General features: G+C 63.1%; 2 protein-coding genes across 4 annotated transcripts in view; both read right to left on the reverse strand.

Annotated features, from left to right (window-relative positions):
• ASS1 (argininosuccinate synthase 1) overlaps positions 1 to 5,410 on the reverse strand; it is a 28,709-nt gene extending 23,299 nt beyond the window's left edge. Inside the window, exons 1-5 of one of the 2 annotated variants that reach the window (XM_075772841.1) lie at positions 5,334 to 5,410; positions 3,055 to 3,119; positions 2,195 to 2,306; positions 1,677 to 1,745; positions 1,179 to 1,367 (exon numbers count right to left, since the gene is read on the reverse strand). In XM_075772841.1, the coding sequence (XP_075628956.1) occupies positions 1,179 to 1,367; positions 1,677 to 1,745; positions 2,195 to 2,302 (366 nt within the window). In that variant the 5' untranslated portion in view covers positions 2,303 to 2,306; positions 3,055 to 3,119; positions 5,334 to 5,410. The remainder of the gene's footprint in view (positions 1 to 1,178; positions 1,368 to 1,676; positions 1,746 to 2,194; positions 2,307 to 3,054; positions 3,120 to 5,333) is intronic. The other variant, XM_075772842.1, reaches the window with a different exon arrangement.
• A 1,385-nt stretch (positions 5,411 to 6,795) lies between these two features.
• HMCN2 (hemicentin 2) overlaps positions 6,796 to 23,905 on the reverse strand; it is a 35,373-nt gene continuing 18,263 nt past the window's right edge. The window contains exons 34-79 of one of the 2 annotated variants that reach the window (XM_075772042.1): positions 23,385 to 23,576; positions 22,766 to 22,939; positions 22,286 to 22,399; positions 22,051 to 22,193; positions 21,725 to 21,875; positions 21,277 to 21,495; positions 20,900 to 21,013; positions 20,645 to 20,832; positions 20,356 to 20,452; positions 19,911 to 20,072; positions 19,398 to 19,511; positions 19,148 to 19,279; positions 18,529 to 18,672; positions 18,268 to 18,427; positions 17,807 to 17,931; positions 17,540 to 17,723; positions 17,252 to 17,349; positions 16,684 to 16,956; positions 16,396 to 16,586; positions 16,236 to 16,317; positions 15,816 to 15,952; positions 15,548 to 15,689; positions 15,179 to 15,326; positions 14,788 to 14,915; positions 14,504 to 14,660; positions 14,263 to 14,384; positions 13,867 to 14,031; positions 13,671 to 13,778; positions 13,448 to 13,582; positions 13,011 to 13,145; positions 12,700 to 12,890; positions 12,111 to 12,324; positions 11,793 to 11,927; positions 11,532 to 11,722; positions 11,363 to 11,444; positions 10,947 to 11,216; positions 10,017 to 10,166; positions 9,658 to 9,795; positions 9,378 to 9,499; positions 9,035 to 9,272; positions 8,840 to 8,902; positions 8,618 to 8,746; positions 8,171 to 8,491; positions 7,798 to 7,917; positions 7,369 to 7,495; positions 6,796 to 7,246 (exon numbers count right to left, since the gene is read on the reverse strand). In XM_075772042.1, coding sequence (XP_075628157.1) covers positions 6,904 to 7,246; positions 7,369 to 7,495; positions 7,798 to 7,917; positions 8,171 to 8,491; positions 8,618 to 8,746; positions 8,840 to 8,902; positions 9,035 to 9,272; positions 9,378 to 9,499; positions 9,658 to 9,795; positions 10,017 to 10,166; positions 10,947 to 11,216; positions 11,363 to 11,444; positions 11,532 to 11,722; positions 11,793 to 11,927; positions 12,111 to 12,324; positions 12,700 to 12,890; positions 13,011 to 13,145; positions 13,448 to 13,582; positions 13,671 to 13,778; positions 13,867 to 14,031; positions 14,263 to 14,384; positions 14,504 to 14,660; positions 14,788 to 14,915; positions 15,179 to 15,326; positions 15,548 to 15,689; positions 15,816 to 15,952; positions 16,236 to 16,317; positions 16,396 to 16,586; positions 16,684 to 16,956; positions 17,252 to 17,349; positions 17,540 to 17,723; positions 17,807 to 17,931; positions 18,268 to 18,427; positions 18,529 to 18,672; positions 19,148 to 19,279; positions 19,398 to 19,511; positions 19,911 to 20,072; positions 20,356 to 20,452; positions 20,645 to 20,832; positions 20,900 to 21,013; positions 21,277 to 21,495; positions 21,725 to 21,875; positions 22,051 to 22,193; positions 22,286 to 22,399; positions 22,766 to 22,939; positions 23,385 to 23,576 — 7,268 coding nt within the window. In that variant the 3' untranslated portion in view covers positions 6,796 to 6,903. Of the gene's footprint in view, positions 7,247 to 7,368; positions 7,496 to 7,797; positions 7,918 to 8,170; positions 8,492 to 8,617; positions 8,747 to 8,839; positions 8,903 to 9,034; positions 9,273 to 9,377; positions 9,500 to 9,657; positions 9,796 to 10,016; positions 10,167 to 10,946; positions 11,217 to 11,362; positions 11,445 to 11,531; positions 11,723 to 11,792; positions 11,928 to 12,110; positions 12,325 to 12,699; positions 12,891 to 13,010; positions 13,146 to 13,447; positions 13,583 to 13,670; positions 13,779 to 13,866; positions 14,032 to 14,262; positions 14,385 to 14,503; positions 14,661 to 14,787; positions 14,916 to 15,178; positions 15,327 to 15,547; positions 15,690 to 15,815; positions 15,953 to 16,235; positions 16,318 to 16,395; positions 16,587 to 16,683; positions 16,957 to 17,251; positions 17,350 to 17,539; positions 17,745 to 17,806; positions 17,932 to 18,267; positions 18,428 to 18,528; positions 18,673 to 19,147; positions 19,280 to 19,397; positions 19,512 to 19,910; positions 20,073 to 20,355; positions 20,453 to 20,644; positions 20,833 to 20,899; positions 21,014 to 21,276; positions 21,496 to 21,724; positions 21,876 to 22,050; positions 22,194 to 22,285; positions 22,400 to 22,765; positions 22,940 to 23,384; positions 23,577 to 23,905 lie in introns of both variants that reach the window. The other variant, XM_075772041.1, reaches the window with a different exon arrangement.

The following is a 23,905-nucleotide window of genomic DNA, read 5'->3' on the forward strand; positions in this document are numbered from 1 at the left end:
ACGGTCGGTCCCTGCCTGTGCCCGCGGCTTAATGGCTTGGGGAGCGGACAGAGCCCGGGGAGCAGCCAAGGGTGTCCCTGCGAGCGGGGACGGCTGGTGCTTGGGGTACCCAGGAGCAGAGGGGACATTGTCACACTGGGGGTGCGTTACTCCAGGGCACCCTCAAGTGGGGGCTTCCAAAACGGGGCTGCTGGGGACGGTGAGATGGATGAGGAAGGGGTATGGGGAACCCATTGTAGCAGGAGCAAGAGTTATTTCAGCCATGAAGCCCTCCAGCCCCACAGCTGCCCCTCTGCCCCATCTCTCCTGGTGTTGGCATGCCCCTTGGCTGTCGCCTGGCTGCATCCAACATCCCCCTTCTAGCAGGGTTCCCCGCCCTAGCTGGAGACCCCCAAAACCAGCCCCTTCCACTGAGAGCCCTCCAGGTGGGCACCTCGCCTTTGGCCCTGGGCCAAGACGGGCACGGTGGACACTTTGGGTCACTCTGGGATGGGGAGAAGGGGGCATCTGGAGGGTCCCGGGTGCACACACAGCACCCAAAGGCCCTGCAGAGGCTTTCGGTGACGGTGCCGCTTTGCCTCAGGTGTCCCCACACCGGGCAGGGGCTGGAGGTACCAGGGGGTGGCCCATGGTCACGTCTCGCAGGTCCCACGCCCCCAGCACGCTTCCCGTGGAGGATTCCCCCCTCCCGGCTCCGGGCAGGGGCTGGCCCCGAGCATCCTTTCCGCGGTCTCTGGCTGCCTCTAGCGGCAAAGGGTTCTCCCTGCGGCCGGCGGCAACGGGGACAACCGGGGATGGGGACAGGGACCGGGACCGGGACAGCCGCACACTGCCCGGGGTGCCCCGAACACCCAGGGCGGTGCTGGCTCAGCCCCAGCTGGGTCCTGGCCCGGCCAGCCCCTGCCCGTAACAGCTTTTAGAAAGCTGCTGCCGAAAGCGGGGTTTCGGTGGTGACCCAAGCCTTCCCGCCAGGGAGAGGGAACCGAAATCGGGCACAGAAGTCCCAGAAGCAAAAAGGAAGTGTCAAAACATGGGCTTTGTACAGCCCTGCAAAGCACCCACAAAACACCCTGTGCACCCTTCTTAGCACCCACAGCTTGGCCAAACGGACTGACCGAGTCCCCCTCCGCCCAAGCACCCCGTGCCGTCCCCACTCTGGTGCGCCCGTCCTCCCTCACCTTGCCGGTGGCCCCGTGGGCGACGTACTGGGCTCCCTCCCTCTGGGCGATCTCCACCAGCTTGCGAGCGATGCAGGGCCGTGCCAGCGCGGTGCCCAGCAGGTACCGGTCCTCATAGAGAGCGTTGGCCTGCACCGCTGGCCAGATGAACTCCTCCACGAACTCCTTGCTGACGTCCTCGATGTAAACCTGCTGGGATGGAGGGAGTCCTGTGATGGGAGGGTGGCTGGTGGGGGATCCTACTCCTCTGGGGCTTTGGGGATGGTGCGATGAAGGGTCCCTTCGTCTCCCCTTTCCTAGATGCTGCTAAAAGGTTTTGATGTAAAACCTCTGTAAAAGGGATTCCTTACTGGCACTGTCTGTCCCGTCCCGTGTGTGTCCCCCCACCCCCGTGGTGGTCCCAGCCACAGAGTGTGCGAGACCCCAGGTCTCAGCCCCACAGCGGGGAACCAGGGGAGCTCGGATCCCCTTGATACCTGGAGGGAGGGATGGTGTTACCTTCTTGGCCCCCAGTGCCAGCGCTTTCTTTCGTGCTGCCTCAAAGTCTTCCTTCTGTCCAATGTTGGCCTGAAAGGGGCGGGGGGGGGGGGGGGGAAACCAGGACAGTTTGAAAGGAAACCACAAAACCCAGGAAAAGCCCAGCCCAGGGCATCGACCGAGGCACCACAGAGCCTGCATTGGCTGGGCTTGAGTTCACCCAGGATGGGCAGGGGGGGGTTCTCCCCCCAAGATGGCATACCTCAGGGCCAAACCTCCCCCGACAGGCCTCTTGGCTCTGCCCTGATGCGCTGCCCTCGTTAGCTGAGGGTCATTTGCTGGCAGGGACAGGCTGTGCTGCACAGTGCTGGCAGCTCAGCAGAGCACCCAGGCTGGGCAATAATTAACCAACGAGGCCAGGGTCACCGCCACGGCCACGCACACGCCAGGACCTCTGTCACACGCCCCAGGTCCCCAGACCCATGGCCCAGCACCCCCTCTACCCCCAGCCCCAGAGGATGGGGTCCTGTGGGGCTCACCAGGTAGGCGATGACATCGTAGCCCTGCTCCTTCAGCCACACCAGGATGCAGGAGGTGTCGAGGCCCCCGCTGTAGGCGAGGACCACCGTGCCCTTGGGCTGAGACATGGCGCTGGCAAAGCAAAGGGAAAGGGTGTCACGATAGTCCCAACTCCTGCCCTGAATATCAGCCTGCTCTTGCTCAGCCCAGGGACGCTGCAGCCACCAGCCATGACACCCTCCCTGGTGTCCCTGAACTGGCCACGGGGCCATCATGGTCCAGCCAGGTGCTGAGGGCAGCCAGGGGTGAGGGCTCTCCCAGGGATGAGACATTCCCGGCAAAACAAACGTTATCCAGGGGATGAACAACCAGGAGGCAAGAAGCAAAGCCCACGGCAAACTAAACATTCAGGGCCAGCAGCTTGAGTAGGTAGAGGAGCACGTGGTGGAGCTGCTGGTGCCGGGACAAACTCTCCGACTAAAACACAGGCTCCCAGCGCTGCTCTCGTTGATGGGCAGCGAGAGCTGCTGCCGTCAGGTGCTTGGTGCTCCCGTGGGACCAGGGCCACAGGCAGCACACCAAGCCGGGCTGTGCCCAGCCCAGGTCTGGCTGAGCCCCCTCCTCTGCCAGGAGCGCCAGGCTGGGGCAGCGAGCAGCAGACGCTCGTCAGGGCATCAGGAGGGATCAGCTGGACCAAGAGCCCTCCTGGGGCTGCAGGAGCAGGGAGGAGGGCTGGGGGCAGGAGGAAAAGCCGTGGCACCCCAGCCAGGCTGTAGGTCCCCACCAGGGAGGGCACCCTGCCCACATGCCGGCCGGTGCACCCAGCAGCAGCTGGGTGATGGAGGGGACCAAGGGAGGATCAGGACCGCTTTGCTCTTACCTTTGCTCCACGCGGCTTGCGCTCTGGAAACCCCGGCACAGCCTGCCCTACGCTCTGCAAGCACCCTGCAACACCGGAGGGCCGGGACTCAGACGCAGGCGCCTGGTCACGGCGGAGATGCGGCCCGATGCCTTGCTCAGGCACGACCCGGCATGTCGTGGCCCTGCGCCAGGGCCGGTGTGGAGGAGCTGCGGCGGCAGACGGGTGCAACCACCCACCGGCTCAGCCTCAAACGCCTCCTGGCACTGCTGGGTGTGCGATCGCTGCAGAGCTGGGGTGCTCAGCAGCATCCCCCACAGCCCAGGCCCAAGTCTAATTAATGCTTATTTGGTATTTGTCCTAATTACGCTGCCCCGTGTTTCCTGCCAGCGTGAAACACCTAAATGGGAATTCAGTGCCCCTCACCCTTCAGCCAAGGAGATCGAGGACTTCAGCCATCACCAGGAGATGAAGGACGCGGCAGCCCGGAGCGCAGGGGGAGGGATGGGGGTCCCACTGCGGGAAGGGGCTCAGGGCTGTCCCCGTGGTCCCCGGGTCGGGCTGTGAATCCCTGTGAGGAGGCGATGCCAGCTGACCCTTGGCCGGGGAAGGCGAGTGGTGGAGCCGGCCAAATCCTGTCCTGAGCAACTTTCATGCTGCTGCCGCCAAGTCAGCACAATCCTGCTCCTGCTTTTGCAGGCAGGGAAGACACCGTGCTCAGCCCCTCCAGGCTGACCCACCCAGCACCTTTCACAGCAGGACACGGTTACACCGGGGTGTGCAAAGCACCCTGGTCCTGCCAGCGCGGTGTGGGGCCAGTGGTCCCACGGGGGACAGCTTGGAGCGGTCCCAGGTGCAGGATCTAACCTGCCGCCGCCAGTTTCTTGCTGAAGAGCAGAGGGGTTTGACAGCCCCGTAACCGCGATTTGGCTCCCTGAGCCCGCCTGCGCCCGTCGGGCTGCCTGCGCGGGCAGCACCCAGCACCCAGGCTTGTGCAACCGGCGTTTCCCTGCCCTCGGGCCCCGCGGGTGTGCCGAGCTGGGCCCCTGCCCGGGACACTCAGCCCTTCCCTTCCTTACCAGGGCATTTACAGGAAGGCAGTCGCGGTTCCCGAAAGGGCCCAGCCCAAGCGTGACACTGCACCTATGGCTCCTTACTGGGCAAATTCCTTCCTTTACCCCCAAAACTCATCCCCGCTGTGGCTGCCAGCACCACTGTCACGGCTGCCAGCTTGACTAAGCGCCTCCGAGATCGGGCACGCTCACTTCACGAGTGGCCTGGCAGCGAGTTAGAGGAAACTCGTCCAACTTTTGCCTGCTCAGACACATTTTGCTGCCACAGAATGCCCAAGGGACCTGAGGCATCTTGCCCTGGGGATACATCCTGCATCCCAAGAATGGTGCGGGGCCACTGGCGTTTCCAGTTCCAGAAACGAGGCTCGTGCCAAGCCCGCCTGCCCAGGAAGGGAGAGCCCTGAAGTTTTGGCGTTAGGTGGTAATAAATCAGAGCAAACAAAGCTCAGCGAAGGGAAACGTGGTGGGACTTTCTCAGCCCTGATTATTATTCTGTAGCAATTTCCGTGTGCGTTGGGGCAGGGTTTTGACCACAGCGACTCCGGCTGCTCTGCTCCACAGGAACATTGCGTTTTTGTTTTTAAAACCAAGAAGGAAAAAAAATAAAATAAAAGGGCGGGGGAATAAAAAGCTTGAAACTTTGGTAAGGAGAGGAACAGCCTTTGGCAGCGGGGCTGGAAGAGCAGCCTCTGCTCGGGTGAGTGCTGCCTGCGGGCTGGGATGGGGCAGGCAGCAGGGGCAGGCAGCAGGGGCAGGCAGCAGGAGCAGGCTCCCCAGGGCTTCCTGCAGCAGAGGCATGTGGAGATGCGCTCACTGGTGCTGGGGTTTGCCTCAGCATCACTCCTCCACCTCTCAGGGATCCCATCCTGCCCCTCAGCATCGCTCCTCCACCTCTCAGGGGTCCCATCCTGCCCCCCCAGCATCCCCAGAGCAGCGCAGGTAGGGCACAGGGTGGTGCCAACCGAGGTCCCAGCTCCCCTCCCCGGGGGTGGCCAAGGGAACCCTCAGGAAGATGGGATTCACTTGGAAACCCCCCACCCCAAAGTGAGTTAGAAGGGGCTTGACTGGAGCGTGCACCTCCCAGTGCGGGGAAGGGGCTGGGACCCCGCTGCCCTGCTCCAGCACCCACGGGTAGGCGGAGAGGGAACAGCCAGGGGCGAGGGGACAGGTCCCCCAAAGCAAAGGACCCCCTTTCCCCACTCCCCCCCCCGCCATGTCCACACTCACCCGCTCCCCGGCTGCCCTCGGTGCTCCGGTCCAGTGCTTGGAGCATCCTCCTCCTCCTCCTCCTCCCTTATAGCCGGGCGTGGGCAGGCGGAGCCGCCGCAGGACTGTCCCCTCCGTGGGCACCGTCCCCCGGAGAGGCCCTGCCCTCCGCCTGCCGCAGGGCACACGGGCAGAAAAGGGGGGGCAGCTTGCACCCCGAGCCAGGATGGAGATTATGCCCAAGCCTAGACCCTTGCACGGCTGCTCTAGGTCCTGTCACCCTCGTCTCCCCCCACTCCTGACCTCCTCATCAGTCTCCACAGAACACAGAGGGGTGCCCCCCCCAGGGACCCCCAAAGAGGTGGGAAAATTAGGGGATAGAGGGGAGCCGATACCCGGCTGCTCTGCGAGCACCCAGCTTTCCTTCCTGGCACGGTGTGGCAGGGGAAGGGTGAATTTATTTGAAACCCCAGCAGGAGGAAAGGGGGGGCCCGCGTGGGCAGGAGGGGAGGGGGCGGGGGGCTGTGCATGGGGCAAAACCACCTTTCCCCCCAGACCAGTAGCAGACCTGGCCTTGGGGGACAGGAAACCCCTAACCCAAAGGACAGGACCTTTGGGGGCATCTCTGTGACCCTGCACAGCTGCGACAAGAGTGAGCACCCTCACCCGGGTGCATGGCCATCATCAGACCCAATGGCCCAAACCTGGGGACCTGTGGGCTGAGGTCCTCAGGGCCAGCACCCCTCATGCCTCCAGCCAGCGCCGTGGAGCAGGACTGAAAGAGCCTTTTGGGAACAGCCTGCACCTGCACCATGCACAGAGAGGCCAGATCCTGCTCTTGCTAACCAAGGGACCTGGTGCGAGGGCAGGATTGGACCTTCAGATGCTGGACATTGGCCATCTGGCGTTGCCACATCCAGACAATCTCCATTCTATGGTCCAAGGCCATGCAGGGAGGTGCCCAACGTCCCGAGAAGTCAGGGCTGCTGCTGGGGCAGCCCCCTCCTGCCTGCTGAAGGAAGCTGCTTTCTTCAGGCGCTGCTGAGATTTATCCACAAAACACCTTTATTTGGAACAAAACCATAAATAAAGAAGTGCACACAGAAACCAAGTGGATTAAAAAAAAATTGAACACAAGGCTATTTCAATTTAATACACGTTAATGCCAGGGTGCTCTGCACCCTCCCCAGCCCAGGGCACCCCACCCTGCACCCCAGCAGGGCCCTCACTGGCTGCTGTCGCCCAGCTCATCCCCCCCTCGCTATCTGGGGACTGATCGTGGCCAAGGCCGTCCAGAGCGGTGTTTGCTCTGGGGCCGCTCGTGGGTGTGAGTTGCGGGTTTGCAACAAAACCTGACTGCAAGAGGCTGGCGGGACGTCTTGTCACCCCCAGGGCCCTGCTGAGTCAGGGACTGGCCCCGGGTGAAGGCAACGCAGGCAGGGGGGCAGGGGAAAGCAAGAGGGTGGCCGGGGAGGGTGGTGGGGAGAGGAAAGGTGCAAGCTCAGCTCTCCCTGAGCCACGTGCCTGCACCGGCGTTGGCGAGGGACAGGAGGAGAAGTGACCCCACGTCCCCTCCTGTCCCTCGACTGTGTCAGTAGGGGTAAGGAGAGACAGAGACGAAGAGGAGGAAGGTGCTGGGTGCCCGCTGCCCACCCGGGGCCAGCGCCTGCACCTTGAGGCGGTGGGTGCCGGGGTCCCGCAGCGGGCGCAGGGTGGAGATGATGCCACGGCCCCGCTCCGTGCGGAGGGTGAAGGGGCTGCCGGGCTCCCGCTCCAGCAGCGTGAAGATGGGGCGGTAGTGGAGGGCAGCACCCGGGGCGAGGTGCACCACATCACGGCCGGCGGCGATGCTGAGGGGCAGGGTGAGCAGCTGGTACTGCAGCGTGGGGGGGCCAGCTGAGCCGCAGTCCGGGGTGCAGAGACCGACACACAGCCTGCACGAGAGCCAGGGGGACATGGGATGTGGCAGGGGTGTCAGGAGTGGCCAGGATGCCTGGATCCATGGTACCATGAGGAGTATGGGATGGGCACCCACAGCCCTGGCAGCACAACTCACCCAGGGCTGGAGCCTCTCCGGTACCCGGCTGGGCATGGCGCGTCCATGCACTGGGCACCTCCGCGGGTGTTGAAGCACATCTGGCTGGAGCCACACTGGATCATGCCCTCGGCACACTCATCAACATCTGCAGGCAGAGAGGGGATGGGTCTGAGGGTGCCAGGGTGCCCGTGTAGCTCTGACCAGATGGGGATTCAAACCGCAGCTCCCACCCCACGGCTTCCCCCCCCACCTGGGGTGTTGGACAGTGGGGCAGCAAGACAAAAGCACCAAGGCTTGGTGGGGTGCTGGGCCTGGGAACAGCCCTTCCTGGGAAGGGGAAAGACTGGCAGCCCCAGAGGGATGACATCGTGGGGACTGGGTTCACACCCCAAAAGGCTCAGGCATCCTGCCGGGGCAGGGGCATACCCTCGGCACCCCCACACTGACCGTGGCATGTCTTCCCGTTGGGCAGCAGCCGGTAGCCGGGGGGACAGACGCAGCGGTAGCTGCCCGGGCTGTTCCTGCACTCATGCTGGCACTGGTTCAGCATCCGGCACTCGTCAAGGTCTGCGGGGCGAGAGGGGTGAAAGCCAAGCAGGGAAGTGGTGGTCCCCTCTGCTGCCCGCTGCCCCGGGGCAGCCTGGCTCTCACCTCCCCTTCCTGGCAAGCCAAGCCTGGGGAGACCCCGACCCCACAAACGGGGGTGCAAACAAAACGGGAGACAGGGCAGCAAAGGACACAGGAGCCGCCTTTAGGGCGCAAAGCAGAATCCAAACTCCCTGCAAAGCCCTTCCTGAGTATTTCCCCTGTGCACACTCACCGGTGCAGGTGCCGTTCCTCTTGACGAAGCCGGTGGGGCAGGGAGAGCCCCGGGCACCCAGCCCTGCAGCCTTCGCCACGCGGCGGAGGGAGAGCTGGGTGTAGAAGGACCTTCCCCGTGGGTGGCTATTCGGCCCCAGCCAGCGCAGGGGGGGGTCCCGGGGGGTGCTGCTCCTTGTGCCCCCTCCATCCACCTCTGCTGTGCCACACTCTCCGCCCGGCAGCAGGGTCCTGCCAGGGGGGCACAGGCACTCGTAGGAGCCCCGCAGGTTGCGGCACTCGAAGGCACATGGTGGAGGAAACTGCAGACATTCGTTTACATCTGGTGGAGAGAAGAGCTGGGAAGTTGCAGCTGAATGGGGAAACTGAGGCTGGAGCAGGGCAGGGGAGTGACTGTGGCCTGGCACCCTGTGCCCAAGGACACGTCCCCTGAGACCCCAGTTCGTACCCAAGCACGGCCAGCCAGCACCCAGCGAGCGATAGCCGGGAGGGCAGGCGCAGCGATACGTCCCTGCGGTGTTCTGGCAGAGCTGGTTGTAGCGGCAGGCGTGCGACCCCTCGGCGCATTCGTCAACATCTGGAGAGCAGAGAGGGGACAGGGTTGGGGAGGTGGCATCACACAGTGGGTGCCCCTCACCATCCTCGTGCCCCCCTCAGGAAGGGTCCGTACCAATGCAGTACAGCCGCTGAGGGCCCAGGGTGAATCCCGGTGGGCACCGTTCTCTGTCAGCCCCTGGGAATCAAGCAGAGAGGATGAGAAGGGACGCGCCACTGCAGGGACACGGCCGTTGCACCCTCACAGCCACCCAGGACCAACAAGGGAGCCCAGCATCTCCATCCCCATCCCTGGGAAACCCCTCGTTACCTGCATCAAGTGAGGTGCGGAGCTGGAAGCGGAGCTCCTCCGAGGTTGGGTCGTAGGAGGCTTTGACAGCTCTGGCCCGGACATGCTGCACCCAGGGGGGCTGTGGGCCCACGGGGGGGTCGTACACGATGGTGTGATTGCAGCGGGCACGAGCGATGCGCCTGTCCAGCAGGAAGCTCTGCACCGAGTCCCCCGAAAGCTGCCCCACGCCCGTCTGCACATAGCGCTCGTTGAAGTCCTGGGGAGAGGCATGGGGGGGGAGGGGGGGGTCAGGCAATGGATCCCCTCCAGGCTCCCAGCATGGGAGTCATGGCCCCATAGGTAGGATGGGCAGCACCAGCACCTGCAGCAACACCGCGGCCTCGCCGATGCTCTCCGGCACGGAGCCGCTGATCACACTGTCCAGCAGCAGAGCGCCCGCAGCATCCACACCCTGGGCACGGTGAGTGACCCGCAGCAGCTCCCCTGCCGGGGGGGGCGGAGAGCAGCGAGCATCAGCCCATGGCACCCCCAAACACAGCTCTGAGTGCCCAGGGATGGTGCATGGGGGAGATGGAGGCTGAGGCGGGCAGGACCAGGGTCCACAGCCCCCGACACGCCTGGGGGCTCCCGGCATCCCTCACCTGTGGCAAACTCCAGCTGCGACTCGTGCCGGAAGGTTCCCCGGGTGAGCAGGAACCCGCTCCAGGCCTCCCCCGTGGCGTGCGCCAAGGACCAGTACACGGGGGCGATGATGGCAACCAGCACCCGCATCAGCGGCCCTGGGTGGGGGAGAAAGGGTGTCACCACAGAGCCAGCACCCTTCTAAGGAGGCACCCAGCCCTCCCCAACTGTCCCACTCCCCTCACCCACAGGGCATGGCATACATGTGGGGTGCTGCTTTTGAGGGGTAGGGGGAAAAAAAATAAAAATATTTTCCCCAAGATTTTCACCTGACAGAGGTCAAAACCCTCCCTAGGGTGAGGGCAGGGTGACCACCTACCAACAGCGGGTGGGATGCTGCTGGTGCTGCTCCGGATGGTGGCAGTGCCGGAGTGTGGGTCTTCCAGCACGTTGGCATCAAGGGTAGCGACGCCGAGCTCGTGGGTGTTGATGATGCCAACCAGGCTGCCCCGTACCCGGCGCGGCTCCCCTGGGGTGAAAGGAACAGGGACAGCGGCGTTAGGGATGCTGTCCCATGGCAAAGTGGGGTGTTTCCTGTCTCCCTTCTTAATAATTTAGGTGTCAAGCAAGCCTCATTTTCTGGACATGAAGGCAGCCAGAGCAAGGTGGGCAGCGTCCCTACCTGGCTGCAAGCACAATCCCCGAAGACCCCACGGGTCCGGGCAGCACGGCGCCAACAAGAAGGGATGCTGTAAGCGTGCACCCCTGCCTTTTGCTCACCAACGTGCACTAAAACCCCCCAAATCCTGCTCTGTATCAACCCCCACGGTCCTAGCCCCAGCTCCAGCTTTTAGTTGCTTCTTCTCTGGCGTGCCTGGCAGCAGAATGCCAGCAGCCACAAAAGAGGGCACACGCAGGGCACTCGGCTCTTCCTCCGCGCTGCCGGCCGGCTGGTTCCTCTGCTCCCCGAGAGGGAGCAGGAGAGGATGTGCCTGGGCGTTTAGCAGAGCCCCTGGGAAATGGGAATTTAATCACAGGCAGCAAATGCAGGAAGGCTGGAGAGAGGCAGGCAGGAACACAGGCTGGCTTGCAGCCGCTGCTCGGGTAAGGGGTCGTCTGGGCTCAGACTCTCAGACGAGCAGCAGAAGAGACAGGAGAGAGGAAACTGGAGTATGAATCAAGGGGTTTAGATCACGCATGGAAAGGCAATAACCGTCCAAACCACCACGTAAGGGATCTTACCCCATGGGGCAGCCCCAGCCCCCCCGAGCCAGCTAGAAGCCCCCCAAGCCCCAGGGCAGACACTCACCTTGGACAGCCAGGGAGGCATGGGCAACAGCGGACCCCAGGGCGTTGCGAGCGAGGCAGGAGTAGCTGCCAGAGTCATAGTGTCTGACAGCAGGCAGGAGCAGCGTGGCGTTGGGCAGGACACGGGCACGGGGACCCTCCGGCAGCTGCTCCCCATCCCGCTGCCACTCCACAGAGGGGGTGGGCTCCCCCGACACAGCGCAGTGCAGCAGCACTCGCTGCCCAGCGCGCACCACCGCTGCTCGTGGTGTCACCGCCACCGTGGGGGCACCTGGTCAGGGACAGGGATTTGGGCAGTGCTGCGGCATCCCAGTGCTGCTGGGGCCATTCCCCAGGGGCTGGGGGTGGTCTGGGGGCTGGAGGGTGACGCGATTTGCAGTCCCTCAAAGAGAGGGTGCAAAGGGGGACAGCACTCACTCTGCAGGGCCAGGGTGACAACCTTTGCCGCTGTGCCTGCATCATTCTCTGCCACGCACCGGTAGTGCCCTTCGTCAGCACGCTGGTGGTACCAATGGCATTAGCACCACGATTGGCTTCACCATGAAAGCTCCCCAAAACACACTGGCACTCCCCAGGCCCCACTCACCCCCACGGCGTGGATGGCCAGGGACCCATTCTGCAGCTGGCGCAGGTGCCCACTGGCCACCACCAGCACCCCGTCCTTGCTCCAGCGGATGAGGGGTGCGGGGTGGCCCCGGGCATCACAGTCGAGGATGGCATCGCCCCCGGAGGGCTCCACCTGGTAGGTGCTGGGGTCCCCCTGTATGGTGGGTGCCTCTGGGGAAGGGAGAGGGGTGACAGAGGAGGGGGGCTGGCCAGGCACCCTGGTTTCCCCACCGGCACCTACCTCTGACCGAGACAAAGGCGGCGGTCCTGATGGCACCAGCGCTGTTCTCAGCATGGCAAATGTAAGTCCCGCTGTCGGCGTGGGTGGCTGCCTCCCGCCGCAGGGTGCTCTGGCCGCTCTGCCCCAACACGCCGTCTGCGGGGGACAAATCCCCCCAAAAGTGTGATTGGGGACCGGCTGGTTATAACCCCACACAGCCTGATATGTCAGTACCCCAGGGAACCCCAAAAGGTGGAACAAGGACTGGGATGGCACCAGAATCGCGTCGTCCCCCCAAGCTCAGCATCCTCTGCCCCCTGCCCAGGGCTGCCCACGCACCAGTGACGAGCTGCCCGTTGGCCGTCCAGGAGACGCGGGGCTGGGGGCTGCCCGTGGCGGCACACACCAGCTCCAGCCTCTCGCCCCGGCTCAGGGTGACGTCTCCAGGCAGGCGGGTGAAGGTGGGCAGGGTGTGCACGGAGAGGGAGAGTTGGCGGACGGCCCTCCCAGCCGAGTTCACAGCAGTGCAGGAATAGGTCCCGGCATCCCCTTCCTGCATGGGAAAGGTGGGGGGACAGGCTGGGTTTGGTTCTGGGGTCCTTGCTTGCTGGGCTGCGTCTCTGCTGGCTGTTACACACCCAAAAAGCCATGGCTTGGCCACAGCCACTTCCTCTAGCCCATGTTAGCAAACTCATGCTGCCCCGACCCGGCAGCCTGTTGCAAAGGACTGAACAGGACTCTCCCTCTGCCAAATATTTTTAAAAGCAGCCAGGACACAACTTGACTAAGTGACACCTCATCCTGCCAGCCCCAGCCTAGGGATGTAGCAGGGCACAGAACAACCTGGGCTTTCCTTTCAGCAGAGACACTTGTTTTCCAGCTCTCCAATATTACAGCTAGCTCAGCTGCGGGAGGGGACAGCCCTCACCTGGACATCCCGGAGCAGCAGCCCCCCCGAGGGCAGGATGGTGGCCTTCTCCCCACCACCCCATACCGGAGCTCCCTCCCGGCTCCAGGACACACGAGGCTCAGGGATGCTGTGGGCGGCGCAGGGCAGCAGCACCTCCAGCCCCTCCAGGACAGCCAGCTCTGCCGGGCCGGCTGCGATGATGGGGGGCACTGGATGGGGCAGGAGGGCAGGGACTTACTCGCACCTTACAGCCACGTTTCACTGCGAGGTGCTGGGAAAGGAGCTGAGCAGAGGAAGGGGTGAGCACTGGGGTGCTGGTGCTGCCTTACCTTGCACGATCAGCCTGGTCCTCCCCGCAGCAGTGCCCGAGGGGTTGCGAGCCACGCACAGGTAGGTGCCCGCATCCCCCGGGGAGGCCCGGAGCAGATGCAGCTGCCCGTTGGGGAGCACCTTCAGCCCGGGCCCTGCAGGGATGGACAGGAGTGAAGGGCAGGACAGGGGGGTGCAGCGGTGCTGGGGGGTGGATGGACGGTGCGCAGGGATGGCTTCCCCTGCAGAAGTGCCTCTTTCTGTGGACCTCCCGGGGAACGGCTCCGGTGGCCGCAGCATCCACCTCGGATGGCAGCCGGGAACCGGGAGGACCCATGCACAGTGACACCCCGCACCTTGCTGGGATGCTTACAACCTCCAGGCACCCAAATCTTCCCCCTTGCCAGGGGCTGGCAGCAACATGGGCTCTGCCAGCCTCCAGCGTGCTCCTGCTCACCTCTGGTGATGCTGACACCGTCCTTCTGCCAGGTGAGCTCTGGCCGGGGGACCCCGGTTGCCTCACAGGACAGCACCGTGCTGGTGTTGACCATCACCATCACCATGCCAGGCAGGGGCTTCAAGGCAGGGGGCTCTGCGAGCGGCAGGGAAGCGTTGCTGACCAGGGCTCTCCCAAGGTGGGCCAAGGCACGGGGAGCGGGACCCCCGGGAGCCACGCATACCGTGCACCGCAAGCCGGAGGTGTTTTTGGGCTGTGCCAGCAGCACTCCTTGCTGTGCAGGTGTAGTGGCCGGCATGTGCAGGCAGCACCTGCCTGATCTCCAGGGCCCCTGGGAAGAGAGCAGGCAGAGGGGAGGCAGCAGAAGGGCTGGCAGGGACCCACCGCCCCACCGGAGCAGCACTGCCCCGTGCCTGTACCTGTGGGCAGGACGCGGTAGCCCCCTCCTCGGCTGCCCAGCTGAGCCCCCTCCTTGCTCCACAATACCGTGGGTGGGGGCACGCCAGAGGCATAGCAGGTGAGGACCGCGGGGGACAACCGGTTGACAACCACATCTGTAAGGTCATCAGCAATAGTGGGGGGCACTGGAGAGATGAGGGAAGGTGGTGAGCAGGGCTGCATGGCAAATACTGAAGGGCATCCCATCCCTATGCACGTGGGCATATTTCCCCCCTTGCCCACCCCTATGCCCAGTGCTTGAGAGGAGACCCAGCCCCGCGGAGGGGGGGCTGGATTGCACCCACATCACACCCAAGATGGTGACAGACCCTAGGAAAGCCGCTCTCGGTGAGACCCACAGCCCCCAAGGAGCTCACCGTGGATGGACACAAGGAAGACCTTGCGTGCCTCTCCGGCGGCATTGGTGGCAATGCACTCGAACTGCCCCTCATCCCGGGGACTGGGGCTGGCGATGAGCAGCGACCCCGAGGACTGCAAGCTGCACGGGCAGAGTAGACATCGGGGTCAGCCCCTGTCCCATGGGGAGCAGCAAGAGGGGACTGGCCCCACCCCACGGCAGGACCCTTCGGTGGGCGAGGTGGCTGGTGCTGTGGGTACCTGTAGGTACTGGGCAGGAGGTGTGGGTTCAGGGGGTGGCCATCCTTCTCCCACCTGACGTGGGGCTCAGGGGATCCCCAGGCGTCGCAGCCCAGCGTGGCCGGCTGCTGAGCCAGCAGGGTGAGGTTGGAGGGCCCGGGGGTGATGGCGGGAGGGACTGCAGAAGAGCATGGTGGCGATGAGCAGAAGACAGCAGCACATCGTTGTACTGATGAGAGCAGCCCAGCAGTGGTGTGTCGCAGGGGGGTGAGCCCAGGAGGGATCCATCTGGCTCTTCCACTTACCCAGGACGCGGAGGTCCAGGCCTCGCCGGTCAGAGCCAGCAGGGCTGGATGCCATGCAGAGGTAATAGCCCGAATCCTGGACCTGAACAGGTTTGATTTGCAGGGAGCCACCTGGCAGGAGCTGCAGCCTGGGGAGGGAGAGCAAGGGACCCCCATGGGGGCTCTGCACGGCCAGGCTGCAATGCATGGGGACACAGGGCTGAGAAGGTGACCAGTACCATGACAGCCATGTGTGGCAGGTGTCTGCTGAGCTGATGTGGGGACAGAGCACAGCCCTTGGCCAAGGGACAGTGATTTCTCTACTCCAGACACACCAAAACGCCTATTGATGTGGGGGGTGGCACAATCAGAGTGCCAGCTCTTGGTGCCTCCAACCCAGAGAGCCTCATACCTGTTGCTCCCACGGAGATGCAGGAGACGGCCATCCTTCTGCCACATCACCCGGGGCACGGGCCACCCCTCCGCCTGGCACGGCAGCACTGCCGAGCCGTTCAGCAGCACCCTTGCCTCCTCGGGGCCCGGCTGGATCTCCGGGGCCACTGTAGCAGCACCAGCCAGCACCACACAAAGTCAGAGATAGGGCTCAGGGGATGGAGAACGTCAGCCCAGACCAGCACTGGGGGCTGGGAACCATCCAACCCCCCCACTTCCCATTACCCCAACCTTGGGACACCCCATAATATTGCACATCCCAAAACTAGCAGAGACAGAGCTGGCATTTACTACCAGCAAAGCCCCGTAGCAGGGCATCATTGCTCACCGAGAACCTCCACCTGGACGCGCGGGCTGGTGTCCCCCAGCACGTTGGTGGCCCTGCAGCTGTACTCCCCGCCGTCCGCCGCCCCCACGGCCCGGATCTGCAGGAAGCGCCCCTCGGCCAGGACCTGCCTGCGGGCATCCTCCTAACACCCCCAGGAAACCCCCATCAGCAGCTCTCCCCGCATCACCCCCACCATGAGCGCGATGGGGCTGGTGAAGGTGCATCCCAGCCCCTGCCCATGCACTGCCCCAGGTCCCATCGCACGTACCTGCAGCAGGGAGCCCTCCCGGTACCACTCAATGTGGGGGGGTTGCACAGCATCCCCAGGGCACTCCAGGATGAGCTCCCCTCCCACCACAGCGGTGATGCTGGGGGTCTCTGCAACGCTCGTGATGCTGAGAGGTGCTGTGGGATGCATGCCAGGTGGGTCAGGGGTGCCATGCAGGTTGGGCACCCCCATACCTGTCCCCATAAGTCATACATACCCCTCTACTCTTCAGGGCCATCATGCTGTGCTCCATACCCCTGCTTTGGAGGCTTACAGTCCCCACCGCTCTCCCCATCCACCCCCCAGCCATCCCAAGGAGGGATGCAGGGATTGCTCCAGCTCTCTGGTCCCCCAGAGCTCCGACCACCCCGCAGCACTCCCTGCTATCACCCTCCTCGCTGTACCGCTGGGCCACGCTACCTTGGATGCTGATGTGGAAACTCCTACTATCCTCCCCGGCAGGGCTAGTGGCCAGGCAAGTGTACAAGCCAGCGTCAGCCATCTACACAAAGCCAGGAGAGGAAAAAATTGAGGCATGAAAAGAAAATGCAGGTGAGGAGAAGAAAGAGGAGCCCCTTACCTTTGTGCTTTCAATGTGGAGGGTGCTCTCATTCCCTGACATGAGCCAGGGCCCTGCCAGCAGCCGTCCGTCCTTCTCCCATGTGACAGCGGGCATGGGGACACCCGTCACCACACACGTCAGCTCTAGTGGGGTGCCCACGGCGATGGACATCTCAGTGGGCTGGGGTGCAGCCTCAACGTGGGGTTGCTCTGCAAGGTGCACGGTGAGGTGGGTGAGCTCATCCCCTTGTTGCTCTCAAAAAATTGGCCATCTGTCCCTCCCAAATGCCCGGGGGCAGCCACGCACCCATCACCAGGATGTGGAAGGCTTTGCTGGTCTCCCCCACCTCGTTGGCCACCAGGCAGGAGTACACCCCTGTGTCAGTTGGCCCCACAGCTTCCAGGGTCAGCCATGGGCTGCCGGGCACCCGGTTGCTCTGCTGTGCCAGAGGCTCGCCGTCCTTCAGCCAGGTCACCGCCGGTGCTGGGGACCCAGCAGCTTCGCAGGTGAAGGTGACACTGGAGCCCTTGGCCACCATCTGCTCCTCACTGCTCTCCGAGCTCTCCAGGACGGGGGGCACTGGGGAGGGAGCAGTCCCCCTTAGTAGGGCCATGGGAGCAAAGCTGCGTCCCCAGGCATTAGGGACATTTGGCAGTTCCCCGACATCCTGTGATCACCCAGAGGTGGCTCAGCCTCCCCGCAGGGTGCTCTGGGACTGCTTTCAGGCTGGTCCTGCCTCCCCCAGCCCACCCTGGCAGCCAAGGGCCAGCTCAGGACCCTGCTTAGCAACAGAGCTGCAAAGCACGACATGCATTCTGCCAGCAAAATTGGTGCTTGGGTGCCCCCCGCTCTGCTCTCCCCCAGTGCCCCGTACCCCGTATCTGCAGAACAAAGTTGCGATCGGCCACCCCTGCCTGGCTGGAGACGACGCAGGTGTAGAGCCCGGCATCGGAGAGCTGTGCCTGGGAGATCCTACCCCATGGAGCGGGACACGGGGACGGGGAGGAGATGTCAGCTCCAGGTCCCCTCCCCTGCCCCCCAGGGTCTCCATGCTGACTCACAGCCACCTCTGGGGTGCAGCCGTGGCCAGCCCGGCACGCAAACCTCCTGGGTACCAGCCCCAAAGCCTGGGGCTGAGCATCGCTCCAGGGTCACTTCTTACCGGAGGATGTGCCCAGCTGAGAAAAGGGTGACACGGGGAGACAGGCGCAGGGGCAGCCCGTCCTTCAGCCAGCTCACGTGCAGTGGAGGGGACCCCCGTGCCCAGCACTCCAGTGTTACTGCTGCGGACAGGACACCACGGACCACCTCCGAGTCGTCAGCACCTCTTTCGATGGCAGGGGGGACTGGGCGAGGGGACAGAGGGGCTGACAGGGCTGTTGAGGGTGGGTGGCCCTGGTGCTGCCCCGTGAGTCCCAGCCCCACTCACCCAGCACGCTCAGCGTGTGCAGCCGCACATCTTTGCCTGCGCTGTTTCGGGCCAGGCAGCTGTACACCCCCGAGTCGGCAGCTTGGAGCCCCTCAAGGAGCAGGGAGCTGCCGTCTGGGGACATCCTGTGTGGGGAGGATGGGACAGTGACCTGTGTGTCCGTCCCTATCGCATCCATGGGGCAGAGATGCTCTGTGCTTGGTTGCAACCCAGGCTGGAGGTTTTGGGGTGTGCTGCAAGGCCAGTGCAGGAGCTGGGACCCTGCCAGGGTGACAGCAACCGTGCCAGGCTGCAGCACCATCCAGGACACCAGGGCTTAACCCAGGATGATGCTCCTCAGCAAACAGCTGGCAGGAGCATGTCCCAGCCCAAGCAGCAGAGCTCAGCCTGCCTTGTAGTGTTCTTTTGTGCATGGGGAAACTGAGGCACAGATGGAGCGGTCACCCCTGCCCAAGACTCACCGGGTGCGTGAAGGGGGCTGCAGCCCCAGGGGCTGCCCATCCTTCAGCCAGGAGATCTCAGGGGTGGGCTGCCCCTCCGCCCGGCACTCCAGCCTCACCCCTTTGCCCTCCAGCACACTGTACTCGCTGGGGACCCCCACGCTGGCGATCCGGGGTGCCACTGTGCCAAGAAGAGAAGGAGGCTGAGGAAGAGGAGAGGGAGGAAAGCTCCCCTTTCATGAAGAGCGCTCAGGGACCACCACCACCCTGGGGAAGCCCTACCTCGCACCAGCACCACGAAGTCCTTGCGTGTCTCGGCGCCCGGGCCCTGCGCCAGGCAAGTGTATCGGCCCTGATGGAAGGGCTGCAGGGGGCTGAGCTGGAGCTGCCCCCCCGCAGACACCAGGCCCTGCTCCGGGCTGCTCTCTGCGAGGAGATGGGGTGAAGGGGGCTGCAGCACTGCTCCTCCACAGAGCCCTCCCCCAGGCACCTTGTCACACTCCCTCCTTCCCACCCCAGGACCCAGGTTTGGGGACTTGGTTAAAGCAGAGGTCGGGGCTGTGCAGAGCAGGGTGTTTGCACTGTGCATTGCTGAGCTTTGCAGGAGAAAAGATCCACTGTTCCGGGGGCAAAGCCCCGTGCCAGCAGGTATCCCAAGGGCTGGTACCCAGAGAGCTCACCCCCACGTCTCTCCATCACATCCCATGCCCGCGTCCTCAGGAATGAATCTGAGGCCTCTTAGCTGCACGGAAAATGCCAATCCCTTCCTGCTTTGCCTCCTCCCCTCTAAGGCCCTGCAGTTGTCTGGCAGCAGGATTAAAAGTGGGGAAACTGAGGCAGGACAGCTCCAGGCAGGGCAGCGGTGAGGCTCAGGGATGGCAGCGTCCCCCTGTGCCCATACCCAGCAGGCTGCCGTCCTTCAGCCAGGTGACAACGGGCGCAGGCACACCGCCGACTTGGCAGGTCAGGACAAGAGGGCTCCCCACGTCAGCATCCAGCATCTCCTGCTGCGGGTCCTGGGTGCCCGGGGGCTCTGAGGAAGAGGAGCGGGGACGGGGGGCGTGAGCAGGAACACACGGACCAGGGTTTGCCATCAGCTCCTCGGTGTGCGCTCGGGGGGCAGAGCTCCCAGCCAAGCCCTCGCCACTTACCGTGGACAGTGAGGATGAAGCGCTTCTCATCCCGGCTGGCCACATTCAGCGCCACACACGTGTACGTGCCCGAGCTGGAAAGCTGCAGGTGAGGGACCTGCAGCACCCGTGAGCCTGGAAGAAGCGGAAAGCGGGGAGTCAGGGTGGGCTGGCACCGGGACCGAGTCCAGACCATTGTGCCAGCAAGGTGACCTGTCCCCCAGCAGCCAGCCAAGCTCCATGCAAGAGGTGTCCGGCCATCAAAGTCTCTTGCTGAGGTCCGAGGGCTCACTGTGCACAGCAGAGAAGGGTGCTGAGCTCCTGGGGAGCAGCAGCACAGAGTTCGCAGGATGTAGCCTTGGTCCTTTCCAAAACGGATCACTTGGCAGTAAGTTGTTAGTGTGAAAGACTCAGCTCGCGTCCCACTCGCGGCATCCAGAAGAGCGGGTTAAGGGAGTTAGAGCCCACCATCGAGAGCCAGCAGCTGTGCCAGGCCCTGGGGACAGGCTGTCATCATTGCTCCTCCCAACGTACCTGGGGTCACCGTCCCCTCCTCACCAAGCCGCAGGACATGGCCATCCTTGTACCAGGTAATATCTGCAGTGGGGTGGGATTGGACATCACATGCCAGCGAGATGCTGCCGTTGACGATGCCATCAATGCTTTCGGGGTTTGGACCCGTGATCCGGGGTGCTTCTGCTCCGGCACACCCCAAAAGACAGCACCAGAGGGGAACCGTCACTGCAGAGGCTGAGGTCTCCCCTGGGGTCCCCAGGAGGAAACGTGCACCAAGCATCTCGTCTGCTCGGAGCATGCCGACACCTCAACCTCCTTGCACGGGACAAGTGCGACAAGCACAGGAGGACAGAGGCAGCCACGTGCTTCAGGAGCCGTGGGAGACTCCAGCTGGCAGAGGAGGAGGAGGAGGAGGAGGAGGGTAAGTCAGCAACCTGGGAAAGGGTTGCTGGGGATGTCTTACCCTGCACAGCGAGGGCAAAGCGCTTCTCGGCTGACCCGGCTGGGTTCTCAGCCACACACGTGTAGCTGCCAGTGTCACCTGCCTCCACCGCGGCCACCTGCAAAGGGGGAGCAGAGCCCTGCTGAGGGCTGCTCTGAGCTGGGGAGCTGCTGGGGCTCCCACGGGGACCTTGGCACCTGGAAAGTCCAGGGCAGCCTCCTCTTTGGGGAGGGAAGAGTGCCCTGACTCCTCCACCCAGTATCTCCTGTGCCCTCCCCAGCACAGCCACCCTGCCCAGGGACACACCGACCTGCAGGACCGTGCCACCCTCCAGGAGCTGGTGCCGTGGGCCGGCAACAACGGGGACCTCATTCCAGAGCCAGGACACCGTGGGCACTGGGTGTCCGATGGCTTCACACTTGAAGCGGACGGTGCCGTTGACGGTGGCCATCATCTCCTCAGCCAGGTCCTCCGTGCCACCACGGATGGCCGGGGCGGCTGGGAGCAGACGGTTACAGGGCTGCCACGTGCCTCCACCCGCTCCCCACGCTAGCCCCGTACTCACTCAGCACCTCCAGCTCGTAGTGCAGACGGTCCTGTCCTGCCGCGTTGGCCGCCTCACAGGTGTACCTGCCCGCGTCTTCCTCCCGCACCGCGGGCAGCTGCAGCACCCGGCCCTCTGCAGCGCAGGGCAGGGGATGGGGGGGGCTCAGCAAGGGATTGGAGGGTCCCCTCCAACCTCCCCTCCCACCTCGCTGTGCCTGAGCCCCCAGGCAGCCCCCATGACGCGGTCCTGTTCCTGCAGGTCCCCGGGTGCTGCACATGCTGGCAGGAGCAAGGGGACAGGATCCAAACCCCCCCCATGCTATGGATGCTCTCAACCCACAGAGCTGCTGCAGGAACCCCCTCCCAAACCCCACACCGAGGGTCCATGTCCATTACCTAGCAGCATCAGCACCCCTGGACCAGGGGAGAGACGCTCCCCGTCCTTGTACCAGGTGAGCCGGGGAGGTGGGATCGCATTGGTGTCGCAGTAGAGCGCGGTGGGCTGGTTGAGGACAGCCTGTCGGTGCTCCGTCACCTCCCCGTCCTGGTCTTCCTCCCGGTAGAAGGTTGCGAGGGCTTCGTTGGGGCTTGTCTGCTGCTGGAAGAGGGGTGGCACTGTGGGGACAGGCTGCGGTCAGCTGTGAGAAATGGGGACTCACACCCCCAGGTGTAACCAGACCATCCGCCTAGGCCTGGCCAGGACCAAGGAGACGCTTGTTTTCCAGCGGATACAAACCCTCTTCCTGCTCACCCTGCTCTGCTCCCACAAGGGATCCCATCAAGAACCCCTCCTCTTGCTGAGACACCCACTGCTCCAGGCACTGGCTGGCTGCCCAGGGCTCACCTTGGACATGCACAATGAAGTCCCTGTCATCTTCACCCACGGCATTGGTGGCCACACAGGTGTAATGCCCTGAATCAGAGATACTGGCTGGTTTGATCTGAAGGATCTGCCCCTCGCTGAGGATCTGGAGGTGACCAGCGCTTTCCAGGAGCTGCATGGGAACCCCAGCCCCAAGGGAGGGAAGAAACAGAAGGAGAAGAGGAGGATTACACACCCAGCGGTAGAACAGAGCCCAGCCAGCCATATAAAGGCTATCTTCCCCCTCCATCCACCTGGGAGGGTCCCCAAAACCAGCAGCTCCTCCCTGGTCACAGCTAGGACCTCACCTGCTTGTCCTTGTACCACCGGATAGTTGGTTGGGGCACAGCCCAGGTCTCGCACTCCAGTGTCACCGTGCTGTTGACCCTGGTTTTCACCTCTTTCATGGCAAATTCCCCCAAAGGGTCATCTCTGGCAATCCAAGGAGGAACTAGTGGGGAGAGACGACACATCTGAGATGAGAGAAGAGCCCCACTGTGGGGTCACTGCAGGAATTAGGAAGGACATGGAGAGTTCCCGCACCCAGGACCTTCACGGCATAGTTCTTCACAGCCTCCCCTGCTTCGTTGTCCACGATGCAGCTGTACGTGCCTGCATCCTCTTCCTGGGCATTCAGGATCTGCAGCCCGTGGCCACCTGGGCAAAGGGAGTCTCCTGAGAGGGTTGCCGCTCACAGCCACGGCTGTCTATCCCCATGCAGCACAAGAAGGCATCTTAAGGGACCGGCTCATCACCTGCAAGCCTGATTTGAGGGCGTCTAATGCTCTTCTAGAGCCCAGTTTCCAGGCTTATAAAAACCAGCACTGTCTCACTGATGCTGCCAAGGAGGCTCTAGCTATTACCGGATGATGCAGCACATGGAAACATCCACCTGATGGCCTGAGCCCTTAGGGTCCTGCAGGATGATGACTTCTCACCATCCCACTGCCCTGAACCACAGTCAGTCCCAGAAAAGGCCCCACTCCCCCAGGCATGCAGACCCAGTGGACAGCAGCACAGTACCAGGGAGCAGGTAGATGTTTCTAGATGCTTTGAGAGGAACCTCATCCTTGAGCCAGGTGATGTTGGGAGACGAGTAGGCCAGAGCCTCACAGACCAGGGAGATGGGATTGTTGATGATCACTGTGACTTCTTCTGTGGCAGCATCATGCACATCTCCAGCAAAGGTAGGACTGGCTACAGAGATGTTTTTGCATGGCAGATCAGCATTAGCACCCACTTAGGCTTCCCAATGCTTCATTCCCCCACCACAGAGCATGATTCGAGTTCCAGGAGTTGGACTCAACTACAGCATGTGAAATGCACGGCACATACGGCACAAGCCCAGCTTCAGACTCTGCCTTGTGTTGCAGCCCTCCAAAAACACAGGGGACACAGAAGACATGCTCTCCCTTCCCACCAGTCACCATCAGAGATGGATTCTGCACTAGGTGGGCCCTTTATGTTCCTTCAGGAGGTCTCACAAGGGCTTTCTGGCAGGTCCAGGACATCATGCTGTGCTGCTGGCTGTAGCATTAAGGAATCCTCACCACCTACCTGGGGCAGGTAATTAAAAAGCCTTCTAAGTCCATGTTCCCTGCTCACACCTGAGACTTTGCCTCCATCCAAAGGCATCTCATACCTGAAACATCTAGCAGGTAGTGCTTGGTTTGATTCGCCACAGAGTTGAAGGCCACGCAGGAATAGCGGCCAGCGTCAGACAGGGAGGCTCGGGGGATGTGGAGCACGGAGCCATCAGGGGAGATGGAGAACATGTCTTTGATGGGCAGAGGGTGGCCATCTTTCAGCCAGGTGATCTTAGGCTGGGGGTTGCCTGTGTAGGGTGGAAAGCAGGTTTTGGCCTTCGTGCAAAATTTTTCCATGCGTGCGCACAGCCTGACTGGGGTCATAGCGCTGGGGCTTTTCTGGAAAGCAAGGACATGAGCTGAAATCCAAAGTTATCGTGATCTGGATCAGGTTTTTAGAGGCTGCTGGATGAGCCAGCAAGAAGAAAGCAAGCTGTCCTGAGTAGGAGGTGATTAATTATTCCCATCACTAAAGGAGAAACCAGATTAGAGGAATTTTAGCTCCATTTGGGAAAAACTGGAGCTTACGTCGTGGAACAAGCTCCCCGCGTGGGCGCCCCCTCCCCAGCACTTCCCG

Source organism: Balearica regulorum, chromosome 20 (genome assembly GCF_011004875.1).
Source record: "Balearica regulorum gibbericeps isolate bBalReg1 chromosome 20, bBalReg1.pri, whole genome shotgun sequence".
Taxonomy (NCBI): domain Eukaryota; kingdom Metazoa; phylum Chordata; class Aves; order Gruiformes; family Gruidae; genus Balearica; species Balearica regulorum.